Source organism: Alosa alosa, chromosome 9 (assembly GCF_017589495.1).
Source record: "Alosa alosa isolate M-15738 ecotype Scorff River chromosome 9, AALO_Geno_1.1, whole genome shotgun sequence".
Classification (NCBI taxonomy): Eukaryota; Metazoa; Chordata; class Actinopteri; order Clupeiformes; family Clupeidae; genus Alosa; species Alosa alosa.
The window spans coordinates 9,428,077-9,443,329 of record NC_063197.1 but is presented as its reverse complement, the minus strand read 5'-3'; the positions used below and the strand labels follow the sequence as shown (position 1 = coordinate 9,443,329).

At 43.5% G+C, this 15,253-nt stretch overlaps 1 protein-coding gene across 1 annotated transcript; it reads left to right on the top strand.

Annotated features, from left to right (window-relative positions):
- The first annotated feature begins 2,039 nt into the window (after nucleotides 1–2,039).
- opn7a (opsin 7, group member a) lies at nucleotides 2,040–13,586 on the top strand. Its single transcript, XM_048253059.1, has 7 exons — nucleotides 2,040–2,171; nucleotides 8,178–8,265; nucleotides 9,283–9,445; nucleotides 10,944–11,071; nucleotides 11,990–12,342; nucleotides 12,580–12,900; nucleotides 13,286–13,586. Exons 2-7 carry the CDS (start codon nucleotides 8,178–8,180, stop codon nucleotides 13,571–13,573), a joined length of 1,341 nt encoding a protein of 446 aa, XP_048109016.1. The 5' UTR covers nucleotides 2,040–2,171; the 3' UTR covers nucleotides 13,574–13,586.
- Nucleotides 13,587–15,253: the final 1,667 nt, after the last annotated feature.

Here is a 15,253-nt window from a genome sequence, read left to right as displayed (position 1 = left end):
CGAGACATTTCTTTTCCATTCATGAATAAAACTGGATGTGGAATTCAAAATTGTAATGACGACAGCGTGTGTGTGCGTGTGTCTGTCGATGAGTGTGTGAGTCAATGAATGATGGAGTGAATGAATGGACAGACAAAATAAGCAGCATAATGGTGGTTGCGATTTACTAATAGTCACTGAAAAGCTTTTGGACCTGTCCTGTGTTAGAGGGACTCTGGAGCCCAGATGCATTCTGGTGGCACATAGATGTTTTGCAGATGTGAGGCTCGATAACGTTGATGTTTGTCATCTCGCAGACACCTTCAGAGGGACATTACAGCACAGACAAACACCCCTCCATCTGATTTAGGTTTTTTTTTTTAAGCATGTATGTATGTCATTTCACCCTTGCGTGATCATGCTGACAGCTGTGTGTGTGTGTGTGTGTGTGTGTGGCGCACATGAATGTATGTCAACTTGTCTATGGGGTGTACTTTCAATGATTGGCAGGTTTTCTGGAACAAAGATCTTTTTTTCTTCTTCCACTCATCAGATGATGGTAGGGTGTTTTTTTGTGTGTGTGTGTGAGTAAGTGGCTGACGGTGCCCGCGGAAGCTCAAACTGCCCTCCATCTGCTTATAAGAAGAGCCACTGTCCTCTCACAGGAAAAGGACTCCATGACAACATATGATGCTAATAGACACGGTTGTCAAGGACACTGTACAATCACAGTACAACTGTTGCCCAGTGACCCCGGACTGCTGGCTGCTGTTTGTGTGTGTGTGTGTGTGTGTGTGTGTGTTTTGTGCGTTTAAGCTGTGCTATTTCCACATGAATTGTTTTAATTTTCTACAAATTAATCATTGGTTTATCTATCTCTTCCCTCTCCCACATACTATTGGGCTGTATAAGTGTGAAGACATGACAGCTCTTCCAAAATGATGTATTATATTTATAACAAATTGACTGTAAATATAATAAAAACATAACCAATAACCAACGAGGATAATATGCATGGTGTTTGTGTTTATTGAGCATGAGATACCCCCAAGAGACCCAAAGCTTAGCATCGGCTTTAAGATGATGGGCCCCTTACCAGCTGTGCCCTGCCTGTTTGCTGCTCACACCTTTTATCCTTTCTACAGTAACATACAAAATATTCCAGATAGTACAGGTCTGTCAGCATGGGACGTTTTTGGTCACATGCGCTTTTCATGTAAATTAATTCCAAAGTAAACAAATGCTGAGCATTGCTGTACTGGTGCAGCAGAGGGCGGGAAAGAGCAGAACGTCTATACGAACGTGACCTGTTCGCGCGCTGTGTCCGTACCACCTGTCAGCATTATTTCGCACTTTACATCCCTTTGCTGTCTTCAAAAACACGGACGATTTAACTTCGTTAGGCTTAGGGCAACTTTTCGATGTGTTGAGTTTGCGTTGCAAATGGATTTAATTTTAACGCTTAGATTCAGCTGACTGAGTTGTAGGTTGGATTTAAGTTCCATGTGGATGGTTTCATATGCATGTTTGTAATGATCTCTTGATACAAAATTAACCTAACCGTACGAAAAAAATACACAATGTCGGCTTGTTGGAGAAGGAATAGCAATACATAATACTGTCCTTATACCTACACTTTATTTCATACAATGTACCAGTACAAATTGATTTATTAGAAGACGCGCATTCATTATAAAAATGAAATTGGTGGTGTTATCTTCTCTTATGTATTGCCATGTTCTTATTTGTTGGCATAGCACGGTTAAAAGGGACAATAAGGCTGAAATCGATTAGTGGTTCAATACTAGCCTAATCATTCCGCTCCCTCATCTCTTTCAAAAAAAAATAGGGCGTGAGGGCGCACAGTCCCCGGACGTCTCCATCAAGTCCAAATACGGAGCGGAGCGGACGAGGTTTTCCGGCGTGTTTTAACTCGTCAATTGTCACACAAATTGCGCGCGTAAACTGGCAGAATCAGGTATCCTTGCGTACACGCGCAGTCTCACATTATACTCCTTGTGGCAAACTGACCGCTGGCAGAGATGTGGAAGGCGCAAGGAGCGCGCTCGCAGGTGGGTCTGGATTGAGGTTCTTTCTTACCCACAGATGAGGCACTTGCTGATGTGGGAGCAGCACGGTACTAACGGAGGAGTTGGGCGACTTTCAGCAAGAGTTCAACGGTGGTTCGCAAGGTAAGTTGACTGCGCCCTGGGTGTGGATTATTCGTAACAGTGGAATGCCTGGGGAAGTATAGTTTCCAATTAGAAGTGCGTGTGTGCCTGCTTGTACATACGCGCGCGCACACACACACTCTCTCTCTCCAGCATTTAGACTTTTATGTGAAGGAACACCTTGGCGCACGGCTGGAGTCTGATGCGCACTAGTCCTCAGAAGGAGTCAGAGTGACACACAAACACAGGACAAGGTGTCCTCTACATTGAGCACATTGGTGTGGCGAAACGCATCCGTTCTGTTGCCATTCAATGCAATGTCACAATGTTAAGGTCGTTTATTTATTGGGTGGGTGGGTATGGGGTTGCCCTTCATTAAAGCTCACGCATTAGTTTCGATGAACAGCTGAGCAGGATTGGGCTCAAGTAGAACGAAGTCCCTTGCGTTTTGTAGCGGGTCTAAAAAGCCTGTTTTTTTGGTGTTGTTGGACACCCTTTATACTACAGGGAAATATATGACAGTCTTGGCACAATGTCAGGTTGTGTGTGTGTGTGTAGAGGATAATGGATACATATATACATTGTGTACCTGTTTGTGTAGTCAGTTCATGGATTTTGGTTTATTGCTATGTAAGCAGATGCTGTCAGTCAGTAAAGGACATATGTATATATATTTGACAGATGGCTGTGTGGGTATATTTTTTGCACTGTTATCATATATATCATTGGTACCTGGAAATGGCTTTTATTATTTAGATGATAATAATAATAATAATAATAATAATAATAGGACAGCTGTTTATCTCCTGTTCTCTCAAATAATTACATGCGAACGCACACACACACACACACACACACACACACACACACAGGTGGGGAGTTGGAAAGGGAAAGACAGGATACATCCATAATGTAATTTGGATGAAAAAGCACCCATTCCTGAGCACAAATGGATGTTATCTCTCCTACATACCTGACATACTGTAAAAAACATACACCTGTCTTTAGGTCACATACATATACCAATTTGTTTAAAGGTATAATAAGTGAGGCAGACAGAGGGAGGAGAAAAGAGCTTCTTTCCACCCCCCTTAAATTTCCTCTTCCCGGTCTTCCCTTATCTTCTAATCCCTGTCTTCCTGTCTTCTCTCTCCATCTTTGTTCCTTCTCGTTTACTGTTCTTCTGCACTTCTGATCGCCCATCAACTCCCTCTTCCTCTCCCTCCCCTCCTGGTCATGTCTCTGTGAGTGATTTATTGGTCATGCAAATTAGAGTAGTGTGTGTGTGTGTGTGTGTGTGTGTGTGTGAGTGTGAGTGTGTGAGTGAGTGAGTGTGTTTACATTGGAGTAATTGGAGTGAGAGGTTAGTAAATACATTTCTGTGCTTGTTTGAGATACTGAAAGCAATGGAGAAAGGAATTGGCTGAGCGTCATCTTTGAGCAGAATGTAACCATGAAGGTTGTCAAATGTAAACTTTCAGAGCAGCTGATGGTGTGTGTGTGTGTGTGTGTGTGCATTTGCGAGGGTTGAAGGGAGATAAGAGTGCAAGTGACCACCTAAACTGGTGTGTGCATGTGTGTGTGTGTGTATGTGTACATGCATGTGCACAATGCACATGAGTAGTGTGTGTGTTGCCATTATTGACCAGGAATATATTATGAGCATGAAAATGATTACATGGTTAATCCTTTCAGACAGCAGTCTCCAAGCAGTGTAGAGAGTCTTACTGATTCATGTTTGTGTGTGCGGGTGTGTGTGAATGTGTTTGTTTGTGCATATTGTTCTTAAATAGTGTTGTTATTTTAAGCACCATGCCAGAAATTGTATGTCTTCGTATACGCTTTGGGTACACAGATCTTTGCATCCTCAAGTCTTTTTTTCTTTTTTAAAAAATCCACTGGAGTGATAGCTTGCTGACAACAAAACACTGTTGATCTATAACTTCAGAATAATATAATAATTGATATTTTTTCTTTGTGGATCATGACTTTTGTCACAAAATTCTGTGAGCTGTGCTTAGCTCTCTTCTTGGCCTACATTTTGGTTTGTTTTGATGTGACATAGTTTACCTGAGTACATTTGTTACCCATTACAATTTATTTTGTAGAATCAGTTTTAGCACTTCAGTGTTCTTGCAGGGTATATAAGTATAAGTATATATACTTTTTTGATCCTGTGAGGGAAATTTGGTCTCTGCATTTAACCCAATCGGTGAATTAGTGAAACACAAACAGCACACAGTGAACACACAGTGAGGTGTAACTGAGGTGCACTAATCCCGGCGCAGTGAGCTGCCTGCTACAACGGCGGCGCTCAGGGAGCAGTGAAGGGTTAGGTGCCTTGCTCAAGGGCACTTCAGCCATGGCCCACTGGTCGGGGCTCAAACCAGCAACCCTCCGGTTACAAGTCCAGAGTGCTAACCAGTGGGCCACGGCTGGGTTTAGAAAGTGGAAGATGCTGTACCATACAAATTCCTGTGTTTGGTTCATTATTTAGCCATGTTTTTATGCATCATGAAAACATGAACATTGATTCATAATTCATAATAATTCATCACCATGATAGTGATGAGCCCAAAGCAACATAGAATGTGTTGTTTTTTAAAGAAGTAGGCCTACTCTGCATACTTAACCATGTTTGTGTGTGTTTGTGTGTGTGTGTGTGTGTGTGTGTGTGTGTGTGTGTCTAATTCAATGCATTGCTCCTCAATGTCTTCTGTCTGTTCAGCACGTGCACACACAAAAGATATGGTGAAAAGAGAGGGACTCGGACACAGCCAAAAACAATTCCAGCCAATCAACACATTAGCCTACTTCTGATACCTGAATGGAGCCCCACTGTGTGTGATAATCATGCTTTGTAATCAGCATCTTTTTTCACAGCAAGATGCCTTGAATCTGTTGATGGTTATGTCATATTTGTAAGTCTCAACCTAAAGACCTAATCTAAAGAATATTTGCTCTCAGGGTCCCCCTACAGTTGAGAGGTGCATTAAATTAAATAAATGTTCGTCTTTGTAATAAACTATAAACATAACTATGATACAATATAGAGGGAATGCACCGACAGCAGTCTGTAGAAAGAGAACTCCGAATTCCTGTAAGTATAACAGCTCTTTTCCATTTCTATCAGCTCAGAGTGCAGCAGAAGAACCATTCATCCTATTAAGAGTTTATATGCCATCAACATGATTTTAAGGTCTCTCGGGGAAGCATGCCCCCAAGACCCCTCTATATTAGCTGGGTGTGTGTGTGTGTGTGTGTGTGTGTGTGTGTGTGTGTGTCACTATATAGATATGACTAGTAAGAGCGTGACTATTGAGATAGGATTTCCTTAAGTATATGGAAACTTGTTTCAACTCCAAACTGTTAAAATATGAGCCACTTGCTGGTAGTATCACAAACCTGGGATTTCAATGCAAAATAATTCCCCTTGTGTTTTGGAGTCTTGGACATGTGCACAAACTTGTTTTATGTGGACTGCAACTGTGTGGATTTAGCAAGCCAAATGCCCCTGAGCGCCGCTGTTGTTGCAGGCAGCTCACTGCGCCGGGATTAGTCTGTGTTCACTGTGTGCTGAGTGTGTTTCACTAATTCACGGATTGGGATAAATGCAGAGACCAAATTTCCCTCACGGGATCAAAAGAGTATATATACTTAAACACTGAAAATGAGGATTACCCTCAATGAACCTCCGAGAATAAATAAAGGTTGAATGAATGAATGAATGTATCCAGTTGGGGATGACGATGCCATGTAACATAGTATGTATACAGTACTTCCATCAATGTTTGGATCTGTAGATTCTTCCACTGTGTTGTGGTCCAAATAAAAGCATTTTCCCTGATTTATTGGCCTTGCTTCTACATAAATTAGACGTATGTTAAAAAGCTTTGGCACTGATGACAGGTTGGAGAGTCTGCCCCACATTTACAAGTTTAAGGAGGTGCGGCTTAAAGCTGGGGTTCCCCAGCCAGGGGTTCCCAACCTTTTTTGGCAGGTGATCCTATTTTGATGTCACAAGATGTCAATGACCCCAAATTCACATGTAGCGAGAGAGAGCGCAATTCAGACGAACATCCAGACGAGAACGGTCCTTGCACTTCTGGTTGTTGTGTTACTTTGTTTTGAACATTGATCAAGCATTATTCTGTCAATTAAACATCTCATGCGGGCTCTCTAAGTGTATTTTTACTTAGCTAGAATGTAATAAAGGATCCATTACTTGACTTGGATATCATGTTTTTTTATATATATATTTTATTTTATTTATGTATATTTTTATGTAATGTGCTGGTTAATTGTTAGATGCCCAGTATCTCAGCCGCCCCCATTTGAATATCAGGTGACCCCAAGGTTGGGAAACGATGCTCTGTTCTATGTGTGGACACACACTGTCATGGGCAGAGCCAGCCTGGATTAAGTAGCAAAATGATTCTGCCTATATTAAATTAGCTTTAGGTCATACAAAGCATAGGCTACTTTGCATGTTGCCATCGATTCAATTATGATGTACTGTATAATACATAATGTTTATCTGTTGCCTGTGCCTATATACATAGCCTACATGATAAAAATAGCAACACTAGTCTATTGTGAAACATAAATTTAACTTTAGTTTATAAGCTGCTGTTATGGTCAGTCTGAGCCTCCACCCCACACGAAAACAGTCTGGGAAATCTTTTAAGGGGTGCTTAAACCCAGTCGACTTTGCTCCATGCCAATCATCTGTGAGTATTGAGGAGTGTCAGGTGATAGCAAAGGGGGCACTTTCATTTGAAGCCCAGCAATGACAACAGCTCTGGTTTGGCAGGTTTGCAGAAAATTCAGTGTCATCATTGTTTAGCTTATCTGAAATGATATGGATGCTGAAGCAGCGTACATGAGGCTTTGCTATGGGGACTGGGGAGAAGTTGCTGTGGGTTTGCTCTGTGCAGAGGTTAATAGGAAAAGTTCTGTGATTTACTAACTGATTCTGCTGTGCCTGGCACGACCACTGTAAATAGTGCAAGGTCAGTTTTATTCCCCAGAGGTATACAGTAGCCTACTGTACGTCCCGTTCAAGTTTGGTCAACTTTGTCAGCTGAGCAGGGCATGCAGCTGAGGAGGAGCATATTGTTAAATGGTGGTTCAGTGGTACAAACTGGTGCCATCTCGTCCTCCTATTCTCAACATTTGTAAAATTGTGTGATTAAAGTGGAAGTCGGGAATTCTGGCAAAGGGTTGGACAGATTATGAGCCACTGGGCTAACTGGGCACAGCTGCAGAAAGGCCCCCAAAAGTCTACTGCTACTTACAGAAATTTGGAGCTCTCTTTCTACAGATTGCTGTCGGTGCATTCCCTCTATATTGTATGATAGTTATGTTTATAGTTTATTACAAAGACGAACATTTAGTTAATTTAATACAAAATATATAAAAATAATACAAAAAATACAAAATTCATTATGCACATAATGAAAGCATTGGCCCACTGGTTAGCACTCTGGACTTGTAACCGGAGGGTTGCCGGTTCGAGCCCCAACTAGTGGGCCATGGCTGAAGTGCCCTTGAGCAAGGCACCTAACCCCTCACTGCTCCCCGAGCGCTGCTGTTGTTGCAGGCAGCTCACTGCGCCGGAATTAGTGTGTGCTTCACCTCACTGTGTGCTGTGTTTTACTAATTCACGGATTGGGTTAAATGCAGAGACCAAATTTCCCTCACGGGATCAAAAGAGTATATATACTTATACTTAAAACTGAATACAAATTGCTGTACAACATCATCTGCCTACATTGATGGGTAGTAGGCTATATTGGCCTATACTGATTTAATATTAAAAAATAAAGGAAAACTGTGCTTCACGGGATTTATGGATCTGTGCAAGTCAGATTGGCTTGGGATTGCACAGGCTTTCAATGAAAATCAAGAAATGCCTTTTTTTGTAGGTAGGAGCTTAAACAGGTGAACAAGCTGCATTTTATTCTCTTCAGTCTTTCTCTCTATATCTCTCTCTCCATTGAGTGTGTGTGTGTTGTTCTTATGAAGATGGGGCTGTTGGCTGAAAATGTCTCCTTCGACTCCAGTATCCCGCCGGCTGCAGACCTCTCTGTGGGGGTCATCTACTCCATACTTGGTAATGCCACTTCAGCCCTTTGAAGGCCTAATCACTTTCCATAATCAACCACATAGTCATGGCCATAATCTACCTGGTATACTCATAAACATAACTACACTCATCTAGCTACAGCCTACTCTAAATGCACCCATACCTGTGACCTCACGTAAGACATACAATATCATTCATAAACCATTACTGTCCTGAACACCATTACTGTGTGTTATCTCATGTTCATGCCATTTGTCTGTTGGAGGGTTCCAGAAGTGTCTTGCTGTGTAAGAATAACAACACTCTTTGAGGAGCTGAAGGGATGCCACTCAGTGGCCACCTCGTGGATCTGGAAACTCCGCTTGTGTGGTACTGGGATTGTATTAAAGTGGTAATTACACAGCACAATGGCGGTGACCCCACAGCAACATGTAATTAGAGTTTTACTAATTGAAATTACGTACAACACAAATGAACACACAAGGACAAGCTCACACACACAAACACACACACATGCATACTCGTAATAATTACACTTGTCGTAGCATATTTTGCATTCGGAAGCATATTTTTTCTGGCAGCAGATAGCTGTAATGCCAGTGTACTTAAACCCAGTTGGTAGAGTGTTCTTGAGAGTGCTAGAGTAGCCTACAGAGGACAACCGATTTCCTCTTTCAAATGTGAGTGTCACTTGAAGATCCTTGTGAAAACTGTGAAGCAGCTTGTTCACTGATTTCATGAGTCCTTTTTCATCACACTGGCACAAAAGTTGTCATGTAATTGATTGCTAATGTCTGTGTGTGCACCTCAATTAGTCTGTGTCAAGATCAGTATTTGAACCTCAAATTCCATTTATTTCTATATGCACTAAATAATTTGCCTCTTGTCAATGACAATGTCATGAAACTGAAAATGTTTCTAATTGGGCCATTAAGGGTTTTTTTGTTGTTGGGATATGCTGGAATTTGGCTATGGTAACATTAGATCAATTCTTTCTCTTTCTCTTTCTCTCTCTGTATGTGTATGTGTGTGTGTGTGTTTCAGGAGTATGTTCCCTGTGTGGAAACAGTGTGTTGCTGTACGTGTCCTATCGAAAGAGGCACCTGTTGAAGCCTGCTGAGCTCTTCATCGTTAACCTGGCCCTTAGTGATCTGGGTATGACCCTCTCCCTCTACCCTATGGCAGTCACCTCCAGCTTTTATCACAGGTAAGGTACACACACATACTCTTTCACACACACAGACACATACACACACATACAGATGCACACACACATACAGATACGCACACATACATGCACACACACACACACACACACACACACACACACACACACACACACACACACACACACACACACACACACACACACACACACACACACACACACACACACACACACACGCTCATTAGCTTACATTGGTGAACATTAGAGTGGTGAACACCATTCAGTATCTGCCCATGTACGTAGCTAAACACTACACACACATTACTCCTAGTGTGCGTGTTATGTAAACTTCTCCCAGGCTATAGCAGATGACAGATAAAATCTTCTTTAGATCCCACAGATGAGTGAGGCACATTTTTGACATTTCTTATCACTGAGCTGAGCATAGAAGTTGGCATTTTTTACATTTACTGTGGACTGTGGTGTTTCCTGAAACAGGTTTGCACAGTACAGTTTGAACAGTACACTTTCACAAACACACCTCACCCATCTTCATCATCACCATTATCATCATTATAATCATCATAATCATCCTTCTCCTCCTCTTCATTCCAACCTGCTTCTGGCATACCTGCTGGCCTCATATTTTATAAGGCCCTGAAGAAAAGCTGATGGCAAAAAATTCACCATACTTGAGCCGCAAATTCCAGTTGACTACTTGTTTGGACCACACTTGTTAGTGTGAATTTCCTTACCCTGGGAGAACCCAGACAAACGCTCTGCAGGTCCCTCTGGCAAAGAGGCCATTCACTCCCATTTCCAATGTTCTTAAAACCCAGGCAGCACCAATCATAAACGTTTGAGGCAGGCTTAACATGATGACATCGAAGCAGTTTTTGAAAAACGGCTGTTTGTTTTTTTATGTTGCTCTGCATATGTCATTTCCTTCAACCAATTGTGTCCAAAAGCATTTTAATTGGTGTCCCAAGTGACGTCCCATGGAAATGGGAGGTGATTGAACCGTATTCTTTGTTATGGGAGTTCCCATATAAGTTTGTCTGGGCTCTTGGGATCTTGAGCCCAGAAGAAGAAAGAGGTAGAGGAGAGAAGAGAGAAGTGCATGCTAGGTGTATTAGATTGCTGAAAGTGTTAGGAGAGGTGACATTCTTGGAAGAGTTGGGTCTTCAAGAGCTCAAGTCGTTTGACCATCGTTCAACTAGCCTACAAATGAAAATAGTCTGGATTGCCATGCCTGTAAGGGCGACAGTACCGGACAGCGTTCCTGGGAGGAGCACAGCAGCTGAGGGGCAACATAAGCCTTATGAGAGCATTTATATGGGTGGTAGCAGACCCAGCCATCACTTTGTTTTCAAGCCTTAGTAACTTGAATTTGATTGATTGAATTTGACATTTTGTTTATGAGCAAAGTTTGGAGTTTGTAACAGTAGTCACTCCCACTCTTAACAGTTTCTTATATTTCCATGCCTCTGACTGTGTCTGGATTCTCTCCTTTTTCCCACTTGGTGTGTCCGTGTAGGTGGCTGTTCGGACGGACTGTTTGTGTATTGTACGCATTCTGTGGGATTCTCTTTGGAATCTGCAGCCTCACAACTCTAACTATTCTCAGCACAGTCTGCTGTCTGAAGGTCTGCTACCCTGTTTACGGTGAGACTGCTAGCTAGACATCCTCATTATCTCCTCTCACATACTGTACGCATATGCCCCAGACATGCATATACACTCAGCAAAGCACAATTTCACATGCCCACACATACACATACACATACACATACACATACACATACACATTAGGGGTGTAACGGTACACAGAAGTCCCGGTTCGGTTCATACCTCGGTTTGGACATCACGGTTCGGTACGATTTCGGTACAATGGAGGGAAAAGCTGTCATTATGAAATCATTTAATTTAAGCCATAGGTTTTGGCTCTATTTGTATGTGTATCCAAAGGCTGGTGAAGCGCAGGGGAAGTTTTTTTTTCTTTCTCATTTCGGTGATTGGTAGCCTACATCATATGGGTGATTGCTTCGAACATGTGTAGCATATATTTCCACTCACATACCCAACAACTGCTGAACAACGCCGACACACAGTTTCTTATCCACCACGCCTGTACTACTGTAACTGAAGTTCTCAAACTTGCGAAGAGACCAGCGGATCCTCTAATGTGTGTCGCCACCTTAGTGCTACTATCTCTGACTGACTGACTCGACCAACGACCTGACAAAAAACACGCACACGAGTTTTATGTTTTTTTATACCGTGTATTCTCCGTGTAAATTCATGCACCGAACCGTGACGCCCGTACCATTTCGGTTCAATACGAATACATGAACCGTTACACCCCTAATACACATACACATGCACATGCACATACTTTACACATACACATACACATACACATACACATACACATACACATACTGTACACATGCACATGCACATACTGTACACATACACATACACATGCACATGCAACATGATTGAGTGTGATTGGGAGCTTGCCTCCTGTGTGAGCAACCCCTAATTTCCCCTTACACACACACACACATTGGCTCTCTTCAGGGAACCGCTTCAGCCACCGGCACGGCAGCGTGCTGGCGGCGTGCGCCTGGGGCTATGCGCTCATCTTCGCCTGCTCGCCGCTGGCCCAGTGGGGAAGCTTCGGGCCAGAGCCGTACGGCACTGCCTGTTGCGTCGACTGGGGCCGGTCCAGCCGCGAGCCCGTGGCGCGCTCCTTCACGCTGGCGCTGTTCCTCTGCTGCTACGTGCTGCCCTGCGGCCTCATCAGCTCGTCCTACACGCTCATCCTGCTCACCATGCGGCACTCGCGCCGCGCCCTGCGACGCCACTCGCACGCCCGCGTCCATCTGCACACGCAGACGCGCATGGGCAACATTCAGATCGTCATAGTCAAGGTAAGGCAACACTATCGCCTTTCTAGTCATCTAATGTAGTCGTCTAGACAGAGAGTGACAACACATCCACATGCAGATGAAATGATATCATCCATTTAGTCACGGAGCAATTCCAAACGCTGAAAGCATTGATAACATTGACACCCACACACACACACACACACACACACACACACAGACACACACACACACACACACACAGACACAGCTAGCTTGTTAATCTGTTCCTTCCCATAGCTGAGTGTGGCTGTGTGTATTGGCTTTCTGGCTGCGTGGAGTCCGTATGCCGTGGTGTCCATGTGGGCGGCGTTTGGCCACTTCGATGACATCCCCCCAATGGCGTTCGCCATCCCGGCCATCTTCGCCAAGTCGTCTCCCCTCTACAACCCTCTGGTCTACCTGCTGCTCAAGCCCAACTTCCGCCGAGACCTCCCCTCCCTACTGGAGGCCTGCGCTTGCCCCAAGCTGCTGTGCCCCCACCCATGCTCCACCTGCATGCATGTCTTGCACACTATGCACCAAAGGGCTGAATCTGCTGCTGGATTGGGCCAACCAATGGTGAGAGAGAGAGAGAGAAGAGAGAGAGAGAGAGATTTTTCCCTTACAGGTCGACACTGTGTCACTGTCTATTGATTGCTAAAGGCTCACTTGCTAGGATCACTTGGGTCCATTGCTTTTTGTAACTATTTGAAATACTTTTCTCCTCAAGGTGCATATCCTTTCTTTTTCTTCTCTTCTCTAATCCTCTCTTTCCTCTATTCCTCCCCTCCTCTCCTCTCTTTACCAACCCCCTTCACTCCTCTCTTTCTGCTCCTCCACTCTTTTCTTGCCCTGTGTTTCCTCTTCACTCTTCCCCTTCCTTCCTCTTCCTCCGTGCCCTTATGTCCACCTCCTTCTCTCCTCTCTTTCTCCATCTCCCTCTTCCTCTCCTTCCTCTGGGCAGAGTGGCGAGGAGCAGTGTGTGTGTGAGCACTGCCGCGACCCGTTCGAGCACTTCAGGCGCTACCCCCGCGGCTGCCAGCTCAGCGTCAACACCGTCCAACTCTCCTTAGAGCCCGTGCACACATCACCCTCACATGCCTCGCACTCACGCGGGCGCGCGCACACACACTCACACACACGCTCAGGCACAGATCCCCAGCACCCAGTGCGTGTGGTCGTGCGAGGGAAGAAGAGCTCAGATATCGACAGTCTGGAGATCACACTGGAGAGGGTGCAGTCGTCCTCCTGAGTGTGTGTAAATGTGTGTCGGTGTGTGTGTTTTTCTAGTGTGTATTGGTGAAAGCATGCGTTTTTGATTGCGTGTGTGTGAGTGTTTGCATGTGTATGTGTAGATGATGCTGGAGAAAGCATGCCAACACAAAGATAAGACCTCCTCTACATGTGTATCAGTGAAGTGTGTGTAGAGTATGGGAGAATTTGTACTACCTGCATTTAAGAAGGCAGCTATTTTTTATTCATATTGTCAATGTTTTGTATTTGTCTACATTGTATTAATATTTTCAGGATGTTTTATTATTCTATCCTAGCATGAAAGAAAAAATAATGGACAAAAACTACACATTGTGGTGTGAGCAAAAGACAAAACTACACATTGTGGTGTGACCAAAAGACAAAACTAGTTTGATTTTGTAAAGTCAGGTGTTTCCCTACTTTCTTACCTTTTATATTGCAATGTTTTCTTCTCCTTCGTTCGTGACCTAGAGAGAAAGAAGAAATGACAATGAAAGAAAGAACCCTATATCCTCTGCATTCCTCACAGATGAGTTTAAAAGCAAAATCAAACTTATGAATAACATTAATTCTGTCATTCACTCTCACCTCCAATCTCTCTCCCTCTCTCTCCCTCCTCTCTCTCTCTCACTCACTCACTCACTCTGGGGAGTATGCAAATTTAAATGAGACGTGAAGCACGAGGAAAGACCTGAGAGGCGTTTGAGAAGGGGGAAAGAAACTAGGTAATAGGACAGACAGGTGTTGACAGATTTGGGGGGGAGAGAGATAGTCTATGTCCACCTGGGGCTCTGGTGTGTGCTGGGGGAACGGTTGTCTTTTTATAAACTGTGTTATCATGCTGCTGCACTGATGACTTTGCAGGTGCAATCAAACTGTTTCTGGGTGTATGTGTGAGTGTGTGACTGCACGTCTGTCCTACACACTCTCTGCAGAGATGTATTTGGTGCTGTTGTTAAACCTCTTGTACATACATGGGTGTCGGTGACACTGTTCTTTATCCATAATTATTATTATGATTTTATCACAGGAGGAATAAAAGAGTGGACAACAATCTGAGAATGAATAAATATTACTGCTCAACCCATACTCACCCAGTAGCCATTGCCCTTACAGGTCTTACACAGTACACATATACCCATCAATTACAGAAACTCAAATAATCTTCATCAAATATGAATAAATAATAACACAGACCAGAAAAACAGCCCAATCAAATCCCAGTAAAGAAATACAAAATAAAACAATTGCGCTGTTTTTAGAACAGTAGTGGGTGGGTTTATGTTTGTGCCAATGTGTCAATGGACATGAAGTCTCAGAAGTGTGTGTCTCAGCATTTAAAGTGCAGTCACCATGGTAACTGGGCTGTTTGTGGGGTTCAACTGTGAGGGGATCCAGTTTGAGGCAGGAGCGGGAGAGCTAGAAAGACACTGACAGTGAGAGAAGGATGGAGGGACTGAGAGAGAAATAGAGAGAGTGGAGTTTCAACCGAAATAAACCAGGGAAAGAGAGGGATACCCCAAGGAAGACAAATGTGAAAATGCACTCCTTTGAGAAGAGAAATACAATGAGAATAAAGAGCGGGACTGGAGAAAGATGTGGAGGACAGAACAAATGAGTGGGATTCATTGACTGGAGTTAAAAAAAAGACAAAATCCTGCTTGGAGACACGTGCTGT